General features: G+C 35.7%; 1 protein-coding gene across 13 annotated transcripts in view; it reads left to right on the top strand.

Moving 5' to 3' along the window:
* BAZ2B (bromodomain adjacent to zinc finger domain 2B) overlaps positions 1-22,208 on the top strand; it is a 403,884-nt gene that overhangs the window by 156,265 nt on the left and 225,411 nt on the right. For 11 of the 13 annotated variants that reach the window (XM_063694870.1, XM_063694875.1, XM_063694874.1 and 8 more), the window contains 2 exons: positions 331-373; positions 7,401-7,524. In XM_063694870.1, the coding sequence (XP_063550940.1) occupies positions 7,512-7,524 (13 nt within the window). In that variant the 5' untranslated portion in view covers positions 331-373; positions 7,401-7,511. The remainder of the gene's footprint in view (positions 1-330; positions 374-7,400; positions 7,525-22,208) is intronic. The other 2 variants (XM_063694876.1, XM_055379032.2) reach the window with 1 other exon arrangement.

Here is a 22,208-nt window from a genome sequence, read left to right as displayed (position 1 = left end):
TCTTCTGAGTACGTAATTTGAAGAGAAATAAAACTTGTAACCCAAATGTCCTACAGCTTGTTTTTTAATATGTTATGTTCACCCTAGGGTGTTGGTGATTATAAACAAAAACATGATCTGCCATACTATAATAAATAATGATCTATAAATAAACTCCAGTCCTTTTATGCTTATTTTTGTCATACTGATTATATGGACCCTGATACCGTAGGTTAATTTCGATATGACTTACAGCATCAAGAAAGACACAAATTTTAAACAAACTTTTTAGTTTCTGAAATTTCTTAAGTATGCTTCAGCTGATTGCTAATTCTTGTTTTCCTGTTGCAGGTTTCCCAACAGTGATGTCACAAGATTGACCACATTGATCACAGTAAGACCAAAATGATAGTTAAGCTTTTAAGGAAGTTTGGTTTTCTCTGAGAATGAGAATTGACTTAGAAAACATATATAATTTGAAATTATTATTTCTTTTGCTAGCCAGTTGAATGTTAACATTTTAAATGAATCATATCTTATACTTCTAGCTAGTTATTTAAATACTTTTAAAATATTACTTTAAAGGATTTAAAAAACATTTAAAATGAAAATTACTTTCAATTTACAACTGAAATTACAGGCCTAAATATACTAAATTATTTCAGTGTGAGTTAAATTCTGAACATCATCTTTTTTGAGTTTTTATTTTTACCAGAAAATGACAGAAAGGTTAAGGTGATTCCACATTAGGAAATATATATAAAAGTAAATTACTTGAGATTGTAATGAATTATTAAGGAAAGATTATGAAAATGTAGCCTTGGTAGGCTGGGCGCGGTGGCTCACGCCTGTAATCCCAGCACTTTGGGAGGCCGAGGTGGGTGGATCACCTGAGGTTAGGAGTTCGAGACTAGCCTGGCCAACATGGTAAAACCCCGTCTCTACTAAAAATACAAAAATAGCTGGGCATAGTGGCACACACCTGTAATCCCAGCTACTCAGGAGGCCGAAGCAGGAGAATCACTTGAACCCAGGAGGTGGAGGTTGCAGTGAGCTGAGATTGTGCCACTGCCCTCCAACCTGGGCAATAGAGAGACTCCATCTCTAAAAAAAAAAAAAAAAAAAAAATACACAGACACACACACACACACACACACACACACACACACACACACACACACACACACCACATACACCACATACCACATATATATAGCCTTGGTAGAGTTTTTAGGCATCTTGCTTAAATTTTTTATTGATATTTATAGGATTTGTAGAGTCTTCCAGATATGGAGAGTTTTTTGATAAAAGGATGGTTCTCTTAAGTAACTGATACTTTTTAATTTTATTTTAAGTGTTAATTTCTGTTGTGTGTAAGGACATATATTACCTAAAGAAAAACTTTTCCAGGGCCTTTATCCACATTAGAAAATTCTAAGTGATAAAATCTGAATTACAATCATGAACTTTATATCATTTTTGAAAAATTCTCTTAAATAACAGATAAATTTCTACTAAATTATTTACTCCGTGATCCTGCTTCTTCAACTGTTTTAATTTAACTCATTAAATCCAGAAGCATTAATTATTAGAAGTATAAATTCACATATCAATAATGTTTGTGTTTATGTTCAATCTTTTTTTTTTTGAAAACTGGTGCATTTGTTAAGTTTAACAGTTTGCAGAGACTAGAGAGAAATTTTATCTATTTTTAAAGGCTTTATCATCATAATTTTGTCTGCTAATGCTTATAGCATATTTTATTCATTTTCTTGAGGCAGCATTTTAGCTTTCTTTGATTTGTAGCTCTTTCCTTGTTTATTTTTTCTTAATTAGAACTTTATTGCCCTAACTGAATATTTTATAATAAAATATTGACGTATTTCTATAGAAACCTTCTGTTTAGCATCTAGTGCTTTACAATCAAGGAAGTTAACATTAGCATTAAATGAAACCTTTTTTAAAATTTAAAAATGCTGACTCCCACAGCTTATTTTTATTTAAATTTTTTTTTCCCACAGTTTATTTTTAGGGTAACATTAAGAGACTAATTAATTGCAACTGATCTAAATCCAAGAATTTCAAGAAGAGAGGTGATATTTAATATTATTAGATGTTAAATATCGGTTAAAGAGTAAGAAGTGTTCATTTGAGAGGTTCATAAGTGACTGATATTAGAAACCTTAAGTTTGTTATGACACTGTTGTGAGGCTTTTGCTGGCCCTTTGAGTTAAGAAAAGAGGGTAGATTTCAACATTGATTCAGGTTCAGAGTGCTAGTGAGAGAGTAGTTCAAATATATGTTTACCATGTGGCTGGAATAAAATGAGGCCAGGAAAGGGCTGATTTATCCAAAGGAAGTAGAGAGGTCAGGAGACTAGTCATAGATACATAAACTGGTATAATGAGATGACATAGTAAGAACTAAAGGTAAAATGTTATGGTTAGAGAAGGAGATTATATTATGGGTTGTTTCAGAGCTGAAGTGTAGTAGCTATTTATATATTATGTAATATATACTTTATATATGTTTTAATCAAAATTTTCAGAAGTCAGGAGAATTGCTATTTTTTTCTTTGATGTCACAATCCATATAAATGTCAAAACCTTTTAACTGATCTCCCTTCTTCCTGGCCATTATCAATTCCACTGAAACTTGTACACAACTCCCAGTTTGATCTGATTAAAGCATTGCCGGTTCCTTTTATTTCTCTACTTGAAAACGTGTGGTGGCTTCTCATTTCCTATGTGATCAAATCCAGACCTTCTAACTTGGTATTTAAGATCCTTCCTCAGTTTGTCTTCAGCATATTTTCTTTTCTTTCATTCTTTTCTTTTTCTTTTTTGAGACAGAGTCTCACTCTGTTGCCCAGGCTGGAGTGCCGTGGTGCAATCTTGGCTCACTGCAGCCTCTGCCTCCTGGGTTCGGGTGATTCTCCTGCCTCAGCCTTCCAAGTAGCTGGGATTACAAGCAGGTGCCACCAGGCCCAGCTAATTTTTAGTAGAGACAGGGTTTTATCATGTTGGCCAGGCTGGCCTCGAACTCCTGACCTCAAGTGATCTACCCGCCTTGGCCTCTCAAAGTGCAGGGATTATAGGAGTGAACAACTGTGCCCAGGCTGTCTTCAGCATATTTTCTATTATTCAAGAATAAGAACTGTACACTCTACCTAATGTGGACTACATTCCCTACCTTGGATATACGTTTTGGCTCCACACTTACATTCATGCTATTCCCTTTACCTAGAATATTGTTTTTCTTTTCACACTTAAAAAAATTTCTTCTGGTGAAATCAAACTGTCTCTCTAATACCATATCCACATATAATCATCTCCCTGAGGTTTTCCCTAATCATCCTTGTTCTCTGTTCCTAATAATTTGGTAATGCTTAATTTTGATTACTCCAGGGTTACTGATAACATAATTGTATTTAGGGTACTTATTTTAATACACATCTTACTATACTCAGCAAATGTTTGTTGGCAATCATAATAAACCAGAAAGTGCTAAATCAATTAGTATCTTTAGTGTTCTTATATTAAAATTGAAATAAGGATATTAATACATTAATATAATTTAGCCACAGGAAGCATGGTGGATAGAAAAGAGCTTAGATTTTAGAACCTATAGAGTTCAAGTACTAACATCACTGTGTACTAGCGATGTGACTTCTAGCAAGTCAGCCTCTTTGTGCCTCAGTATCTTCACCTATAAAGCGATGCATTATTTGAATTTAAAAGGATTATGAAATTTAAATTCAATTTTTATTAGCTTTCCTCCCTCTTCCTGATAGAATTTTATGGCTTACTCCTTTACAGATGACACCAATGGGCATGAAATCTACTATAAAGTTCAGTGATATATCCTAAACATTCAAATTTACCTTACTTACAAATTGTGGCCATTTTGTCTGTTTTAATAAATAGATTTCTACATTATGTATATTAGTGATAACTTTATTGACTTTCAGCAAGTTTCAGCAAGGAGGCCAGTTGGACCTATTAATATAATGTTCTTTTATTTGAGGAAAAGGGAGTCAGACAACTAGAATGGCAACATCTTAAAAAACCAAAATGAACTATAGAATAGTTTAGAGTACTCTGCATTCCCCTTAGGTAATGGGCAAGAAAACCAAGGTCTAGAGAGTTTGTGGGAAAGTAGTGCACATAATAGTTAAGGACATGGACTTGGGGTTAGAAAAACCTTTGTTTTAGTTTGTGTTCTGCTACTTCTGTAGCTGATGTGATCATGAGTCAGTTTCTTAGTCTAAGACCCAATTTTTTCTTTTCTAGAGTAGGGATAATATTATTATGTCTGGAATATTAAATGAAACATTGCTCATAAAGCACTTAGCACAAAAGATGGCACATACTACATTTTTCTTACCCTCATCATACTCATCAATATCTGTAAAGTTACTTGTCTAAAATTACATGATTTGAGAACTTGGACTAACCTGACTTTGCTTTATCCTGTTAGAATTTTTACTGTTCTGTTTCGTGATCAGTTCTTACTTGATTAAAGATGTCTAAATAGCATTTATAGAAAGTATAATAAAATAATTCAGAGGTTATTTTCTTAAATCTCCCTTAATCCTCTGTCTTCTCTGAGCGTATTTTTGCAGTTGCATTTACATGCAGTCTTGTTTATATGTAATTTCATTATTATAGTGGCTATATTTTATCTTCAGATATTCTTATTTAATATTTTACTGTATATTTAATAATCTGTCCTAAGGCAACTTTTTTTTTTTTTGAGTCTGAATCTCACTGTCACCCAGGCTGGAGTGCAGTGGTGTAGTCTTGGCCCACTGCCAGGTCCACCTCCCAGGTTCACACTATTCTCCTGCCTCAGCCTCCTGAGTAGGTGGGACTACAGGTTCCTGCCACCACGCCCAGCTAATTTTTTGTATTTTTAGTAGAGACGGGGTTTCACCATGTTAGCCAGGATGGTTTCGATCTCCTGACTTCATGATCCGCCCACCTCGGCCTCCCAAAGTGCTGGGATTACAGGCGTGAGCCACCGTGCCCGGCCGGCAACCTTTTAAATAAAGTGGCTTTTTCTGTTTTTATTAAAATTTCTTGGCTGGGCACAGTGGCTCTCACTCCTGTAATACCAGCACTTTGGGAGCCCAACAGGGGGGATTGCTTGAGCCCTGGAGTTAAAGACCAACCTGGGCAATATAGTGAGACTTTGTCTCTACAAAATAATAAACAAAATCAGCTAGGCATGGTGGCTCAAGCCTGTAGTCCCAGCTACTCGGGAAGCTGAGGTGGGAGGATTGCTTGAGTCCAGGAGTTCAAGGCTGCATTAAGCCAAGATTGTACCATTGTACTCCAGCCTAGGCTACAGAGGAAGACCTTGCCTCAAAAAAATTTTTTTTCCATTTTTCTCCTTGGTAATTTTATTATGAATATTACTTAAATTTTGTAGAGATACATCTCTCCCAATAGTAATACTTAATAATTGAGATGTAGAAGGAATTGCTGTATAACTTTATAGTGTACATACTGTCAGAAATACTGGTGTTAGCTAGTAAATTTAAAATGTCAGGTACCTACCACAGAGAAGATATAACCAAGTATGGCAATGATTGACAGTAGTCCCTAATACTGGTTTTCCCCCTCTTCTAATTTTTTTTCTGGTATATCACTACCTAGAATAAAAACATCATTTCCCCAGTCTCCCTTGCAGCTAGGTATAGTAATCTGACTAAATTTTGGCAAGAGATATATAGGCAGAAGTAGTGTGTGCAGCTTTCAGGATGTATCCTTAAAGGAATGGGTGCACATCCTCTTTTTCGCCCCTTCCTCCTTGCTGGCTGAATTGTGAGCATAATTGGACTGTGAGTGGAAACCCTATACTGAGAATGGGTAAAGCAGCAGTAAGAAAGAAAATCCTTACTAACATGATGTTACACTGTACCTACTGGCCTGCCTATCCCTGGACTTCTTTGACATGACAGAGATAAAATTCTGTGTTGTATGAGCCATTCACTTTTGGGCTTTCTGTCACTCCTGGCCAAAACTAATCCTGATACACCAAGCTAGCTTGACGAAGAATGTTTATGCCATTGTGGCCGGACGCGGTGGCTCACGCCTGTTTTAATCCCAGCACTTTGGGAGGCTGAGGTGGGTGGATCAGGCAGAGGTGGGCAGATCACTTGTCTGGAGTTTTGAGACCAGCTTGGCCAACATGGCAAAACCCCATCTATACTAAAAATACAAAAATTCGCCAGGCGTGGTGGCACATGCCTGTAGTTCCAGCTACTCAGGAGGCTGAGGCAGGAGAATTGCTTGAACTCGGGAGGCGGAGGTTGCAGTGAGCTGAGATTGCACCACTGCACTCCAGCCTGGGCTACACAGCAAGACTCTGTATCAAAAAAAAAAAAAAAGAAAGAAAAAAGTTTATGCCAGTGTGAAAATGTCTTTTTTTTTTTTTAAACATCTCACTTGTTTTATTTGAACTCTACTATCTCCATGGTTTAAGTCAAGCTTGTCCAACCTGTGGCTTGTGGGCCACATGCAGCCCAGGACAGCTATCAGTGCATCCTAACACAAATTTGGAAACTTTATCAAAACATTATGAGATTTTTTTTGTGATTTTTGTTTTTTAGCTCATCAGCTATCGTTAGTGTTACTGTATTTTATGTGTGGTTCAACACAATCCCTCTTCATCCAGTGTAGCCCAGGGAAGCCAAAAGATGAGACAGCCCTGGAAGTTTTAGGAGGAGAATGGAAAGGGAAATGATTCATTCTGTCTAGCACAGGGGATCAAGAAACGTTTGCAGAGGAGTGAGACACGTGGTCTAGACTTTGAAGTATAATATAGAAGAGAATCTAGAAAGAGGAAATAGGCATATAGACTTGAAAGAACATACGTTCAGAGACATGTAAATGTTTTAGTTTTAGTTGTTTGTTTGTTTGTTTGTTTGTTTTTGAGACAGAGTCTCGCTCTGTTGCCCAGGCTGGAGTGCAGTGGTGCAATCTCGGCTCACTGCAGCCTCTGCCTCCCAGGTTCAAGCAGTTCTCCTGCCTCAGCCTCCTGAGTAGCTGGGGTTTCAGGCACATGCCACCATGCCTGGCTAATTTTTGTATTTTTAGTAGAGATGAGGTTTCGCCATGTTGCTTAGGCTGGTCTCGAACGCTTGACCTCAACTAATCTGCCTGCCTCTGCCTCCCATAAGTGCTGGGATTACAGGCGTGAGCCACCGCGCCCGGCCTTAGTTTAATGTTGTTGAAATATAACATTTGAGGAAGTAAATGAGCCTAATGGTCAGCTCTTATAGGAATTTATAAACTAAAAACTTTGGTAAGTGCTAGATACCTAGTGATGAGTTATTTTAATGTAAATTTAATATTATTTATTGCTTTTCCATTAAATTTTAGTGGGGTTTTTTTTTGTTATGTTTTTATTTTTAGAAACAGGGTCTTGCTCAGTCACCCAGGCTGGACTACAGTGGCACAATCATAGCTCACTGGAACCTCAAACTCCTGGCCTCAAGCAATCCTTCCACCTAGGCCTCCCAAAGCATGGAAGTTACAGGTGTGAGCCACTGTACTTGACTATCATTAAATATTTTTAATAAATATATTTTGATACATGTGTTGAGGAATGAAGAACAAAGCTAATATTTATTTATCCACTGATTTTTTAAGATGCTAGGTACTTATTTGAACCTTTAACAATTTTAAAAGATATATCACTACATTTTACAGATGCCCAAACTGAGACTTGGAAAGGTCAAATATCTTTCCTAGTGTGTTGTAAGTGATAGTTAAGTCATTATCTGAAAAGTGCAAAAAATAGTCATTTCTAGAACAAGTTTACTATGTACTATCTGACCTTTATTTTTCACTTTTCTAATACCAAAAGTAGAGTTATAGTCAATTTTAAAATATCTTTAGTAGAATATAATAACAGTGATAAACCTGGAAGTGAAAATCTTTTTAAGAATTTCCATATTTTATAGCAAGTGACAAATCTAAAGGTGTTAAAATTTTAAAATGTAGTACAGTAACGTTATAAAATACGTCCTAAACGTTTTGTTTTCTAGAGTCTGAATATTTTGAACAGTATCTTCAAAATTAGTATGTAGCAGCCATTTCAGTTACTTCATGTAAATCTATTTCCCATTGCTATTCCTAAATGTATATTTGGATGAAAGAAACCCTCTCTTTACCTCTACTGCATTTTCTCAGAAGTTGTACTGTTTTAACATTTAACAATTAATGGAGCTAAAAGCATGCATGATGTTCTCTGTATGAGTGGCTGCATATATAAATAACACCATGCTGCACAGATATAAGTTTAGCTTCTTTTGAACAAGTCAAAATGTGTAATGTTACACAATCCCTTGATTTAAAGATAGATTCTGATTTATCAGAAAATTCTAAATGAGCTACTGTTTAATAAATCTGTCTTAAAAAAAGAAACTTTTACAGATCTAGGAATAATTATGGAAACATCAGAGAATATAAAATAAAAACCAGTTTTCTGCTGTGGTTTGATATTTTCCTATTGTAATCAGCAGTGTCTAGCATATAGACTAGGTAAATATTTCCTGAATTAAGGTGACTTGAAATTTAATCTGGCTAGTAAATTGTTTTCTTCTACTCACACTTTGTAGAACACCAATGCACACTTCTGCTGTGAGATATAAGAAATGTTAGTCAGGGAGTGGATAAAATATAACTGTAGTCTGCAGAAACTAGGGATGAGAAAATGGGTGTTGTACACTGAGTTATGGGTTTATGATATTTGACCTTTGTTCTTTTTATATAAATATACACAGAAAAAACCATGGAGGAGAAAGAATTTTGACAAAAATGGAAAAATTTTTTTGTTGTATAGCATCAAAAGTTTGCGAGTCATGAATGTTAAAAAAAAAGTTTAACTAATACAAATATTCCTGAAGCTGTCCTTATGTGAATGCATTTTTAAATGCATTTTTAAAACATTACATCAATAGCTACATTTGCATCAGAATGTAAGATAGTATGTGTAAACTTTACAACATGCAAAGTATGCTGTTTATTTTGCAAATAGCACATCTAATGCTTGCAATTTTATTCTCTGATTTTCTTTCTCCTCAAAAGAAACTCCTCAACTTTTGTTCATAAAATTTACGATTTTTGTCTCCTCACTCCCCTTACCACTGAATATTTCCTGTGTGTCTTTTTTTCTAAACTCTAGTAGCTTTATATTTTCAGTGTCATCTTTATGGAAAGGAAATTTCAGAAAACGTAGACACTTGGCACTAAACTCAAATGTCACAGTTCATTTCAAATGTTACCTCCTCCATAAAACCTTTGGATCCTTTTCAGTTGGAATTAATCTCCCTATCATTTCTGCCTTTCAGATTTGTTATTTCTGTTATAGCAATTTACTTCAACACAGGGGTACATGGACCTCAGTGTGCAAATATATTCTCCACAGGGAGAAAGAGGGCTAAAATTTCAGTGTTAATATAAAATAAATCAGTATGAGCATATTCTTAGATCGTGTGGTATGCCATGCCTGCCTTACAACCAGTTACTACCATGTATTTTCAGGGCTATGATTATGTTTAATTATGTTAGTCTAATGAGAAAAGAACAAAAATAGATTTAATATTGTAAATGGTTCACTTGTATTAAGTGAAAGCCTGATGACATCAGAGTGAACTAAAAGTTTTGCAGTCATTTGAGTAGAAACAAATGATATTAAACCATTTAGGGCATACTAGATGTATTAGTCCATTTTCACGCTGCTGATTACCCGAGACTGGGCAATTTACAAAAGAAAGAGGTTTATTGGACTTACAGTTCCACGTGGCTGGGGAGACCTCACTCACAATCATGGTGAAGGAGTCACGTGTCACATGGATGGTGGCAGGCAGAGAGAGAAAGCTTGTGCAAGGAAACTCCCGTTTTTAAAACCATCAGATCTCATGAGACTCATTCACTATCACAAGAACATCGCACGAAGGACCCGCCCCCATAATTCAGTCACCTCCCACTGGGTTCCTCCCATGACGTGGGAATTGTGTGAGGTACAATTCAAGAAGAGATTTGGACAGGGACACAGCCAAACCACATCACTAGACTATAGGCATGTAAAACCAAAATGTAACTGAAAAATAATGGAGAAATAGCAGTCAGTACCATTTTTATGTTGACTATAATGATTCATTTTCACAAAAACATTGTATGATACTAACTTGAAATGTGTTATTCATAGCTTTTATGTGCATATTTGGAAATTGTTTTGGTATTGTATTTGAAATAAGATCTGGAAGCAAGAGGAATAGTTTATCCTTATCCGTAGTTGTGTTTTTCTATATTTCAGTAACAATATAATAAGTCAGTCGGTGGAGGGTGTTTCACAAAACCTTTTTTCTGTCTTCATAAGGGGTTTATACATAGCTTAAGTTTCAGAAACGTTACAGAGTCCTTAGATCCTTATGTGATGATTGTGTGTTCAGTTGTTTTACCTATTAGACTGTAAACTCCTTATAATCTAGTAAAGCATAGATTATATTTTATTCATCCTTGCAGTTTCATTAGAGTCTGTCTCAGTACTTTTTCCTAGTAGTGACCCAGTAAATATCTATGCAACAAACTTGGCTTTGCTGGTGTGCAAAGTGTAACATAAGGAAAATTAGTGACATTTTTTGCCTTTTAGTGTGTAACTGGAATGTATAGTGTAGAAAACAGAGATAGTATATATTTTAACAACTTGAAATTCATAGGTGTTAATAGATTCCTCTTTTTGAAATTAAATATCTCCTAGGATTTTGATCACTTACAGTGTTGTATGCACTACCTTAATTAGATAATCAGTTTTTGTCTTTTTCTTAGCTGAGATCTGTAGAGTGGCGACAGAGAATGAATGATTTCCTGGCAGGGTAGAACTGAGCAAGGAGATGTAACCAGAGTGCTTCAGGGAACAAGACATTGCATCATTGCAAAAATGTAGCTTTTTATATTAGAGCAGATTGAAAACACTGGTTCATCAGGGAAGTGGAGAGGCAGGAGAAGGGACTGGGAAGTGATATGGGAAGGTACTAAAGATAACATCTTCCACCTTTGGGCTATTGCCTAAAGTTACAGTGCCTAGACAACATTCCTTTTAACTTCAGTGGAAATAAAACTGGCATAAATTAAAATCCTCTTGAATAATATAGCAAGTACATTTTACTTTTCAGATTCTGTTATGATAGGTTTTTGTATAATGTTGCCACAGCAGAATTCAGCTGTCTTGCTAACTTTTTCAGTGTCTTATTTCCTACCTAAATTGAATGACCTATTCCTGAATTTCAAAGCCATTTAAATGTAGCCTTGTCCCTATCTACATAAATTAATTTCCCTCTGTTTTCCAACACACATTCTTTTATAGTCAAAGCACTCCTTTAGCCACAAATATACTGACGATTTTGTCGGAATGTTTTTTTCCACATATTTCCTTTTCTCGAAGTGCCACTACCTCTCCTTACCCAATGCCAATCCATTCTTCAAAGAGGTCTTGTAGTCTTTAGTGATAAATGTGACCTTCATTAAGTTCCCTTTCTGCCCAACATTTGATCTTTATCTGTAGCTCCCCAGACCTCTCTTTTAAATTGCAGAACCTCCATTTGCAGCTCTCTATATAGGATTGGTACCTGGTTATCCCACAGACATGTAATTCAACCTGTTCAAACTTGAACTCATTTTCTTCTAATTTTCCAGAAACCTTCTCCTCTTTATATATTCCCTGTATTAGTCAATGATATCAACATCTACTTAGCCACTCAAGGTAGAAATATTAGTTATCTTCAGCTTCTTCACAAATTCACATCTAAGCTGGTATCAAATCCTATTGATTCTCTATATGCATTGTAACAATAAGAGCTAATGTTAGTGGAGTGCTCACTGTGCGCCAGGTACTAATCTAAACATTTGACCTGTAGTAAATTAATCCTCTTAACTCTAAGAATTAGACACCATTATTATCACTGTTTTACATAAGAAAGAAATTATGTACTTGCTAACAAAAGTATGTACCTCCCCTATGAGGCTATCCAGCCAAAGGAAAAAAAAAACTAAATATGATCAAGCCTAATTTACAGGAAATAAAAAGGAGAGAAGGACACGTTAAATTACACCAGGGGGACAGAGTCAGGAAAATCCAGACTGTGGAAAACTCTAAAAGGAAAAGGACCTAGTTTCTTTAGCTAAAAATAATAAGGAAGGAAAAAGAAAAGATTGGCTAGAGCATTTAGAGATTAAAAGAGACTTGAGTCACATCAGCCAGATCCAATATATGGATTTTATTTGAGTCCAGATTCAAACAAACAGGCAATTTAAAAATATAAGACAAAGAAATGTGTACATCGACTGAGTGTTTGATATGAAAGAATTGTTGGCCAGGCGCGGTGGCGCATGCCTGTAATCCCAGCACTTTGGGAGGCCAAGGCAGGTGGATCATGAGGTCAAGGGATCAAGACCAGCCTGGCCAACATGGCAAAACCTCGTCTCTACTAAAAATACAAAAATTAGCTGGGTGTGGTGGCGTGTGCCTGTAGTTGCAGCTACTCAGGAGGCTAAGGCAGGAGAATCACTTGAACCCAGGAGGCAGAGGTTGCAATGAGCCGAGATCACACCACTGCACTCCAGCCTGGCAAAAGAGCGAGACTCCATCTCAAAAAAAAAAAAAAAAAAAAAAAAAAAAGAATTGTTAAGATTTTAGGTATGATAATAATGTGGGGCTATTTGTTTATATAAAAAGCATAAGTCCATACCACAAAAGGATAAGCATCTCAGAGGCAAAGCTTGAGAGAGAAAAAAAAAGTATATTCATTATCACTTATTTTACTCAGTGTCTCTGATAATAAAGGATTTGCTAAAGTAGGTGATAGAACATTTAGCCTAATAGCATTATCATACCTAAAATAAATTTTTATTATTTTACCAATTCATACTTCTGCAAACAAAAAGATTATTATTGTATCATACCTCCTCAATAGTCAGTGTTTGTTTCACAGAAATATGGGAAATTCAAGGAAATAAGAACTAAAATTTTTAGAACCTCTATAAAATGATAATGATAATAATAAGTAATAGTCAACATTTCAGTGATTAATATGTGCCAGGCACCCTGTCATGAGTTTATAGCTTTAATTTATTTCATCCTCTGAACAACTTTGTGAGGGGGAGGTATCATTATTATTCTTACTTTACAGGTGGGAAAACTGAGCTATGGGAAGTTAAGGAATTTTCCCAGAGTTACATGGCAATCAGTGAAGTTTAGGATTCAAACCCAGGCATTTGACATGGAGCCTGTGTCTTTATTGTTATGCTGCACTTCTTCTCTTTTTACTATGATATTAGGTGCTTTTAATATTAATCTTATTTATTTCATTTTCCTGGGAAGGTCTTAATTTCTGTTTTATTTTCAAAATATAGTTTTGCTGGATGTATTATAGAATTCTTGGTTAATAGTTCTTTGGATTTTTTTATTTTTAAGCACTTCAGATTTGCTTTTCTACTGCCTTCTTGCCTTTATGCTTTCAGATGACAAATCAGCTATTAATCTTACTCATACTTCTTTATTTTTATTTTTATTTTTAAAGACAGGATCTTACTCTGTTGCCTGGGCTGGATTGCAGTGGTATGATCATAGCTCATGGCAGCCATGAACTCCTGGGTTCAAGCAATCCTACCACCTCAGCCTCTTGAATAGCTAGGACTACAGGCATGTACCGGCACACCTGGCTTATTAATCTTATTGAAGATTCCTTGTACATAAGAACATAACAAGTTGCCTTTCTCTTGCTGCCTTCAAGATTTTCTCTGTGGCTTTCAATAGCTGATTATAATGTGTCTTTGTGTGGATCTCTTTGAATTTATCTTACTTGAAGTTCATTTAGCTTGTGGATATGGATATGTAGATTCATGTCTTTCTTCAAATTTGGGAAGTTTCCATCCACTATTTTTTCAAACATTGTTTCTACTCCTTTCTCTCTGTCTTCTCCTTTTGGCATATCCATAATGCATATTGGTCCACTTAATGGTGTCTTACAGGTTCCATAGGCTCTGCTCACTTTTGTTCATTCTGTTTTCTTCCTGTTCCTTAGACTGAATAATCTCAGTTGACCTATCTTCAAGTTTACTGGTTCTTTTCTTCTGCCTACTCATATCTGCTGTTAATCCCTCTAGTGAATTTTTCATTTTAGCTATCATAACTTTTAGCTCCGTAATTTCTATTTGGTTCCTTTTTAAAATTTCTGTTTCTTTATTGATATTCTCATTTTGTTCATACATTGTTTTTCTGGTTTCCTTTCATTCTTTTGTCTATGGTTTCCTTTTGCTCTTTGAGCATATTTTAGGTAGGGAATTTGTTGCTAGTAAACCTGCCTGCAAGAAATGCCCTAATGGGAGATCTTCAGGCTGAAATGAAAGGAACCTGGACAGTAACTTAAAGGCATATGAAGAAAAAAAGAACTCCAGTAAAGGTTACTACTCAGATAAATAGGAAGGGAACATAGCACTTTGAAGGAAAGAACTAAAAGCCAGTATGACTGGAGTACAGAGAGCAAGGATTGCGGTTTGAGATAAGCAACCAGAAAATACAGGACATAGTAGACCATAATGAGAACTTCTGTTTGTTTAATAACAAGGACTTTTGGCTGGCCGCAGTGGCTCACACCTGTAATCACAGCACTTTGGGAGGCTGAGGTGGGCAGATCGCCTGAGGTCAGGAGTTTGAGACCAGCCTGGCCAACATGGTGAAACCCCGTCTCTACTAAAAATACAAAAAATTAGCCAGGGATGGTGGTGGGCACCTGAAATCCCAGCTACTCGGGAGTCTAAGGCAGGAGAATCACTTGACACAAGAGACAGAGGTTGCAGTGAGCTGAGATCATGCCACTACACTCCAGCCTGGGCAACAGAGCGAGACTCCATCTTAAAACAATAATAATAATAATAATAATAATAATAATAATAATAATAATAATAAGGGCTTTTGTTTGTTTACCCTAGAGCAATAGGAAATGTTTGAAGTGTGTTTAAATTATCAACAACCCGATTTTAATTGAGGCTTATAGAAGTTAAATAACTCTGTCAAGGTCATACAGTGATTAAGCAGTAAAACAAAGGTCATAATCGAGGAATGTTTGGATCTAACATCTGTATCACCCCATTTCTTAGAAATACAAATCTAGGAAATATGTAAAAAATTTAAAGGCTGAAGTTTCTGTGACCTGACGTTATTATTATTTCAGCGGATGAATGCCTACTATGTTGAGAGATGTGATTTTACCCTTTGCAAATGTAGTCATATTTACATTAATTTTGTTAGCTCTGCTTGTGACTTGTTGCTTCTCAGTAAACAGGTGAACCACAGTTTTCAACAGTGAACATTAGAATAAAGATACGTTTGATCTATTCTTACGATTTCTTCTACTTTTCAGTTCCTGCTCTCTAAGGGAGAACTAACAATGAAGGTACTTATATACCAGATAGTTTCCAAGTATCGTTTTGTCTTAGACTTAGTGAAATTAAGTAACTGCTCCTAGTTGACATAACTAGTACTGGTTGTAACTAAGATTCAAATTCATATTTCACTAACTGAAGACCATGCTGTTTTTACTACAATACTCTCAAAGAATATAAAACTAACTTGTGTTCAAGAGACCTTAGTATGGATATTTAGAAATAGAAAACATCATCCTCAGTGCATACTTGCTAGTTGATTGAATGACAGAAACAGGATTATGAAAGAAAAGAATTCTAGAATCAGCTAGTGTGTGCCCTGAGGTGATCTTATGAGACATTCTTCAACCCACTTATATACTGCCAATCTCTCTCATTTAATTATCTTTATTTTTGTGTACCTCAGTTGTAGTATTGATATTCAGTAAGGAAAGAGACATGAAGAAAGCTATCAGATGGAAAGTTGTTTGGTCTCAAAGATTCTGCCTGACAGCACATTCCTAGGTAGGAATTTTTAGCCATTTATTCATTTAGTCATTATATTGTATGCTTCACATACTGTCACTCATTCACTCATTTATTCATTCTACAAATAATTTATGGAGTGCTGCTTGTGTGTTTCCACTGTCTAGATATTGGGGTTACTGTGGTCAATAAGATGAAGTTTCTTCTGTCATTAAGTTTACTTTCTACTGGGAAGAAGTAAACAAATATATAAGTAAAATATTCTCAATTATTGATAAGAGCTCCAAACAGGGATGGAGGAAGGAAAATGTGATAGCATATACAGGTAGTCAGGTAGAATTGAGGGCAACATACATATAACAGTCAGGGAAGGTCTCCCTGATGAGGTAACACTTGTGTTGAGAAATGAATCACCAGAAAGAGCCAGGTGTCGCGTTGTGAAAATCAGAGGTTATAGTGATCACAGTGCCAGTGAGGCTGGAATGTAGTGATCTGTGGGAGTAAAGGTAGGCAGATATCATTTAAAAAGAAAGTTTAAGCTTCTTTCTAATGTGAAGAGAAGCCACTGGAAGATGTTCATTTGATTTTAGTTTTTTAAATTAAATACAGACAGGGTCTCAGTATGTTGCTGAGGCTGGTCTTGAACTCCTGGGCTCAAGCAGTCCTCTTATCTCAGCCTTTGACTCCAAGTGCTGGGATTACAGGCATGAGCCACCGTGGCTAGCCTGGAAGATTTTTTTGGTTGGTTGATTTTAATAATTCCTGTCCACAACCATGTTTAATTTGAGACTGTTTCATATTCAGCTTTTCTCCTAGTGGAGATTTTTATGGAGGACACTAGTACATAAATGGTATTAAAGCATTATTATAAATTCTTTATGCTGTGTATAAATTTATATTTTTGGTTGCATTCTTCTGTGTTGCCCCTAAATTATTTGCCCTTGCTGGCATATTTAAGAAACTTCCATTATCTTGAAGAGAAATTCATGGTTATGATTTATTCCTTGATTTAATAAGCATTATGTTCTTTTTGAGTTACTTACTAAATTTATAAAAGTAGAAAATGCACTGTTCTTCTTTTCTTCATTAGGAGCTTATCTTCTACTGGAGAGACAGACACATAAACTGGTCATTATAGCTGTGGTAGATGGCACAGTAGAGGTGTATGTTTAATGTTTTTTGACTATAGAAAGCATGATATGATCCTTATGGGTGGGAAAGGCCACATCAAAAATATTCACTCTATGGAGATTTCCGCCCCCTGCGTTTTGAAGCAGAGTATAGGTATCACTATTTGAACAGTGATGCTGATGCTGCAAAAAATATGTAAAAACAGTTTATGTTTTCCAACTTTATAGGAAAATAAAGTAGTATCTGTCTTAAGACACATGAAAAAGTTGAATTCTCTTGGAAGTAGAGAGTGAAAAAGCGTTATGTTGCATTTTGTTACTGTTGTCCTCTTCCCCTTCCTTTTTCCCTCATCACTTTTCTTTTGTATTTGTAAGTTTACATAAGGTGAGAAGATAAAATGTTAAAAGTTTTGAAGGCAGGCTTCGTAGCAAATTTTGCCACTATGTTTTTTGAGTATTGGACCGTATGATTATAAACAAAGGGATTGATTTATCTCTGATCATGTGATAATGTCCTCTGTTGGTCCTCAACTGGGTGCCTAGATCTTTCCCCAATTCAAAACCCTAGGTATAGATATACAATGCTTTTTTGCCATAATATTAAGCAGACACTTTCATAAGTAAGACACACCAGAGTGGTACATGAGAATGCCTGTACAACTGGAATGGGCAACATGACCTTAGAGAAAATGATGTGATTTTTAAGTGTGTTTGCCAAGAAGCAGGAGGAAGGCTTTTAGAAAGTTAAATCTAGGCAGATTCCTAAAACGAAAATGCAGTTACAAATAAATGCAGAGTACCACATGCAAGGATTAAATCAAAAAAGACTGTGGTGTTGTGCAAATATTTCATATATAGAGTGAGTATTAAAAGAAATGATAAAAACAGCAGACATAGCAGAATTTCAAGTGAAGATCAGAAGCCTTTCTATAAAATTGACCTTTAAAGTTAATTGCACATACAGGAGTTCGAGACCAGCCTGGGCAACATGGTGAAAGCCCTGTTTCTACTAAAAATACAAAAATTAGCCAGACGTGGTGGTGCGTACCTGTAGTCTCAGCAACCAGAGAGGCTGAGGTGGGAGGATCCCTTGAACCCAGGAGACAGAGGTTGCGGTGAGCCAAGATCGGGCCACTGCACTGCAGCCTGAGCAACAGAGTGAGACTCCTCCTAAACAAACAAACAAACAAAAAAGTTAATTGCACATAGTATTTACTCATGAAACCAGCCTCTTCCTACAGAAGACAATTTCTAACATAGAAAGGATTTCATGAGACTGAGGAAGAGGACAATAGGCTCCTAAAAAAGATGGTAGATTAACATACACACTTACTTCAGCTAACTGTTGAAGCCCCATTAATTATATAGGAAAAAAAAGATTTTTAAAAAGGCATAAGCAAAGAAACAGGAGAAAAATGAATACCAACAAAATTCTGGAAGCTGGAGAGCAATAGATAAATAGTAACTGATTTATCAGATTGAGAGAACCGAATAACTGAATTATCAGATGACAGTGAAGAAAGCCTAGAAAAAACAGTTTACACATTTGAAACTCCGAAAGGCTCAGCAATTAGCAGTTCTGTGTATCTCTAGAATGGGCAGGAGGGGAGAAGAAGGTTATAGTTGTAGGTACAGGCGAAGCTCTACATATAAAAACTATATGAAAATGGGAAATGTTTATTAAACATTCATTAAACATACAAAGTCTGTTCAACTAGTTAGATTCCTCAGTCTCCTCCACTTAACACAGACAGGTAACAGTGCCTCATTTATCCCTTTATCCAGAAGAAGACTGAAAGTCAGACCTTTGGGGATGTACAGTTCAATCACATTGGTGTACGGTCATCACCACCATCCATCTCCAGAATTCTTTTCATCTTTCAAAACTAAAATTCTATGCACATTAAACAATAATGCCTCATGGCCACTTTCCCCTGGCCATTGGTGACCCACCATTTTACTTCCTGTCTCTATGATTTTGACTACTGTAAGTACCTCGTATATGTGAGATCATACAGTATTTGTCTTTTTGTTACTGGATTGTTTCACTTAGTATCATGTCCTTGAAGTTTCATGCATGTTGTAGCATGTGCCAGAATGTCCTTTCGTTTTAAGGCTGAATGATACTCCTGTGAGTGTGTGTATGCCATATTTTATTTACTCATTCATCTGTGGATGGACTCTTGGGTTGCTTTTGCCTCTTCACTATCGTGATATCGACATTTTAAAGTGATATTTTTATTTTGTTTATTAAACATAGATTAAATTTTGCTGTACCACATTTAAATATTAAAGATTGCTTTCGTTTGCTGATGTTTGAAGTTCTTTCAATGTCAACAAATAAACTGGTTTGTTTTTGTAATTTTTGTCCTAATTCAGAAAACAGATAATTGTATCCACTTTGGTTATTATATAAAAGTAATTATCATTACTTTTTTCTTAACATTGGTTTTTGAAATAAAAAAGACATGTTGATGTGCCATGTAAAAACTTTGAGCAGATACACGCAACTGAAGAATTTAGCGAAGATCTTCTTCCTTCATTGGCTTTCATTTTCCTATTAGTTCACCTCATGCTTCTATTCTTTTAACAAATTTTAAAATGCAAAAAATTCAGAACCATCATGGTAGCTATCTCCGTGTGACACAGGGATTGAACACTCTGATCTGATTGCCACTCACTAACACACATGGTATGCATTTAAATTTCTCAGCCTGTTCTTTCTGGGTTACTGAGAAATACTCTTATTTTATTTATTATTAGAAATACAAATTTAAATACGCTATTATTTCATTAAAAATATGAACACTTAGAAAATTTTCCATTTAAAGTATTTGATTGTGGCTGATCTGAGAGCCCTGGTGTTTACCCTAATTGTTCACAACCAGTTACAGATTTCTTTGTTTTTTTTCTCCACTCCCACTACTTTGCTTGACTAGCCTTAAAAAAAGTAAATAAATAAAAATCAATCAATCAATAAATATTTGATTGTGAGCTCCTTGTGGACAAAACTACCTTATTCACATATGTCTGTTCAGTGTTGGAACTTAACCCTTCAAACTTGTTTACAATAAATATTCACTGGACTAAATGGGTTTTTAATGTATATTTGTAGTTAGTTGCTCATGTGTTCAGCAAATCTGTACATAATTTCACACATACTGTGGATCAGTTACTTTCTATTTATTATGCTTTTCTAATGTGCCATTTAAAAATAAAGCATTAATGTATGAGAACTTGGGGACCAATTACCAAATCACTACAGCAGCAATAAATCACAAACCTTTGCCACACAGATATGGTTAGCACTGGCTAAAGATTCAGACAGACAATTGCAGAAGTGACTTGGTAGCTGCAGACCATTTTCTAACATGGATTTTTGCTTTGAGGAGTGGAAAAAGAATTGATTTTATTTTAGTAAAATGTTAATAATGAAGAGAGAATATTAATGTCTTTAAAGAGAACTGGGGTTCATTATTATCTGAAGTTGTATTTTTATAGGTAACACTCAGAACATTTCTAATTAATTTTGTCTTATTTTAAGTACTATACTGTGATCATTTTTACATACTGATAATGAGCTTTTAAAGCAAAATAGAGAAAGTTTGTTGAGTCATAATATTCTTCAAATAAAATAAAGGTGTATTTTTCTTTTCTTTTTGAGACAGAGTCTCACTGTTCTGTCACCCAGGCTGAAGTGCAATGGCGCAATCTTGGCTCATTCCAACCTCCACCTGCCGAGTTCAAGCAGTTCTTTTGCCTCAGACTCCCCAGTAGCTGGGATTACAGGCACATGCCACCATGCCCAGCTAATTTTTGCATTTTTAGTGGAGACGGGGTTTCACCATATTGGCCAGGCTGGTCTTGAACTCCTGACCTCAAGTGATCCGCCCACCTCAGTCTCCCACAATGCTGGAATCACAGGCGTGAGCCACCGCGCCCAGCCAGGTGTATTTTTCATAAGCAAGAAGTCATCTTGGAGATCAAAGTCCATGAGTATATAGAAATATTTTTCCCAAAGAGCAAAAATTTACCTCACTGGAACATATGTAGCACTTGCCAATTTAATTATATCTTTAGTTGTGTATATGTTAATAGTAAGTACTGAAAAATTAAGAGTAATAAGCTCTGGTATATGATTTTAATTATTTATTATTGGCATACTTATTTTAATGGAAGAAATAAGTTTCTAGAAGTTAACTTTTCCCTTTTTTACGTTTGTTAAATTTACTTCCCTATAAAAATTGTTTATTAATTTAGAACTTATGTTTGGAGGCCAGGTGTGGTGGCTCACACCTGTAAGCCCAGCACTTTGGGAGGCCGAGGCGGGTGGATCACCTGAAGTCAGGAATTCGAGACCAACCTGGCTAGCATGGTGAAACCCCTTATCTACTAAAAATACAAAAATTAGCTGGGTGCATGCCTGTAGTCCCAGCTACGCGCGAGGCTGAAGCAGAAGAATTGCTTGAACCTGAGAGGTGGGCGCCACTGCCCTCCAGCCTGGTGACAGAGCGAGACTCCGTCTCAGAAAAAAAAAAAAAGAAGAAATTATGTTTGGAGTACAAATTATTTCAGAATACAGTGTCACAGGAGGCATAATGATGTTTTGGTCAAGGACAGACTGTATATATGACAGTTGTCCCATAAGATTATAATACCATAATTTTACTTTTTCTTTTCTATGTTTAGATATGTTTACCTATACAAATACTTTTCATATTCACATTTCAGGCCTATTTCTATTAGAAATACCATTGTGTTACAGTTGCCTACAGTATTCCATACAGTATCATGCTGTACAGGTTTGTAGCCTAGAAATAACAGGCTATACAATATAACCTAGGTATGTAGTAGTCTTTACCATCTAGGTTCATGTAAGTACACTCTGTGATGTTCATACAACAAAATCACCTAACAACACGTTTCTCAGAACATATACCTGTGGATAAGTGATGCATGACTGTAAATTCTGTTTAGTAAATAAAATTGTTTTACTCTATTTGCTTTACACATCCCTTCAGAAACACACTTTATAAGTCCTCCGTGTATTTGGAATCATAACATAGGAATAGATACAAGGTTTTTACTTGAAATTATGAGGAATCATTGTGCAAAAAATAACAGTATGAAATATTTATAGAATTTTAATTTGATTACGGCCTCTCGTTAAAGGAAAACT

Source organism: Gorilla gorilla, chromosome 11 (genome assembly GCF_029281585.2).
Source record: "Gorilla gorilla gorilla isolate KB3781 chromosome 11, NHGRI_mGorGor1-v2.1_pri, whole genome shotgun sequence".
Classification (NCBI taxonomy): Eukaryota; Metazoa; Chordata; class Mammalia; order Primates; family Hominidae; genus Gorilla; species Gorilla gorilla.
The sequence above is the reverse complement of the archived record's forward strand: the minus strand, read 5'-3'. Positions and strand labels throughout refer to the sequence as shown.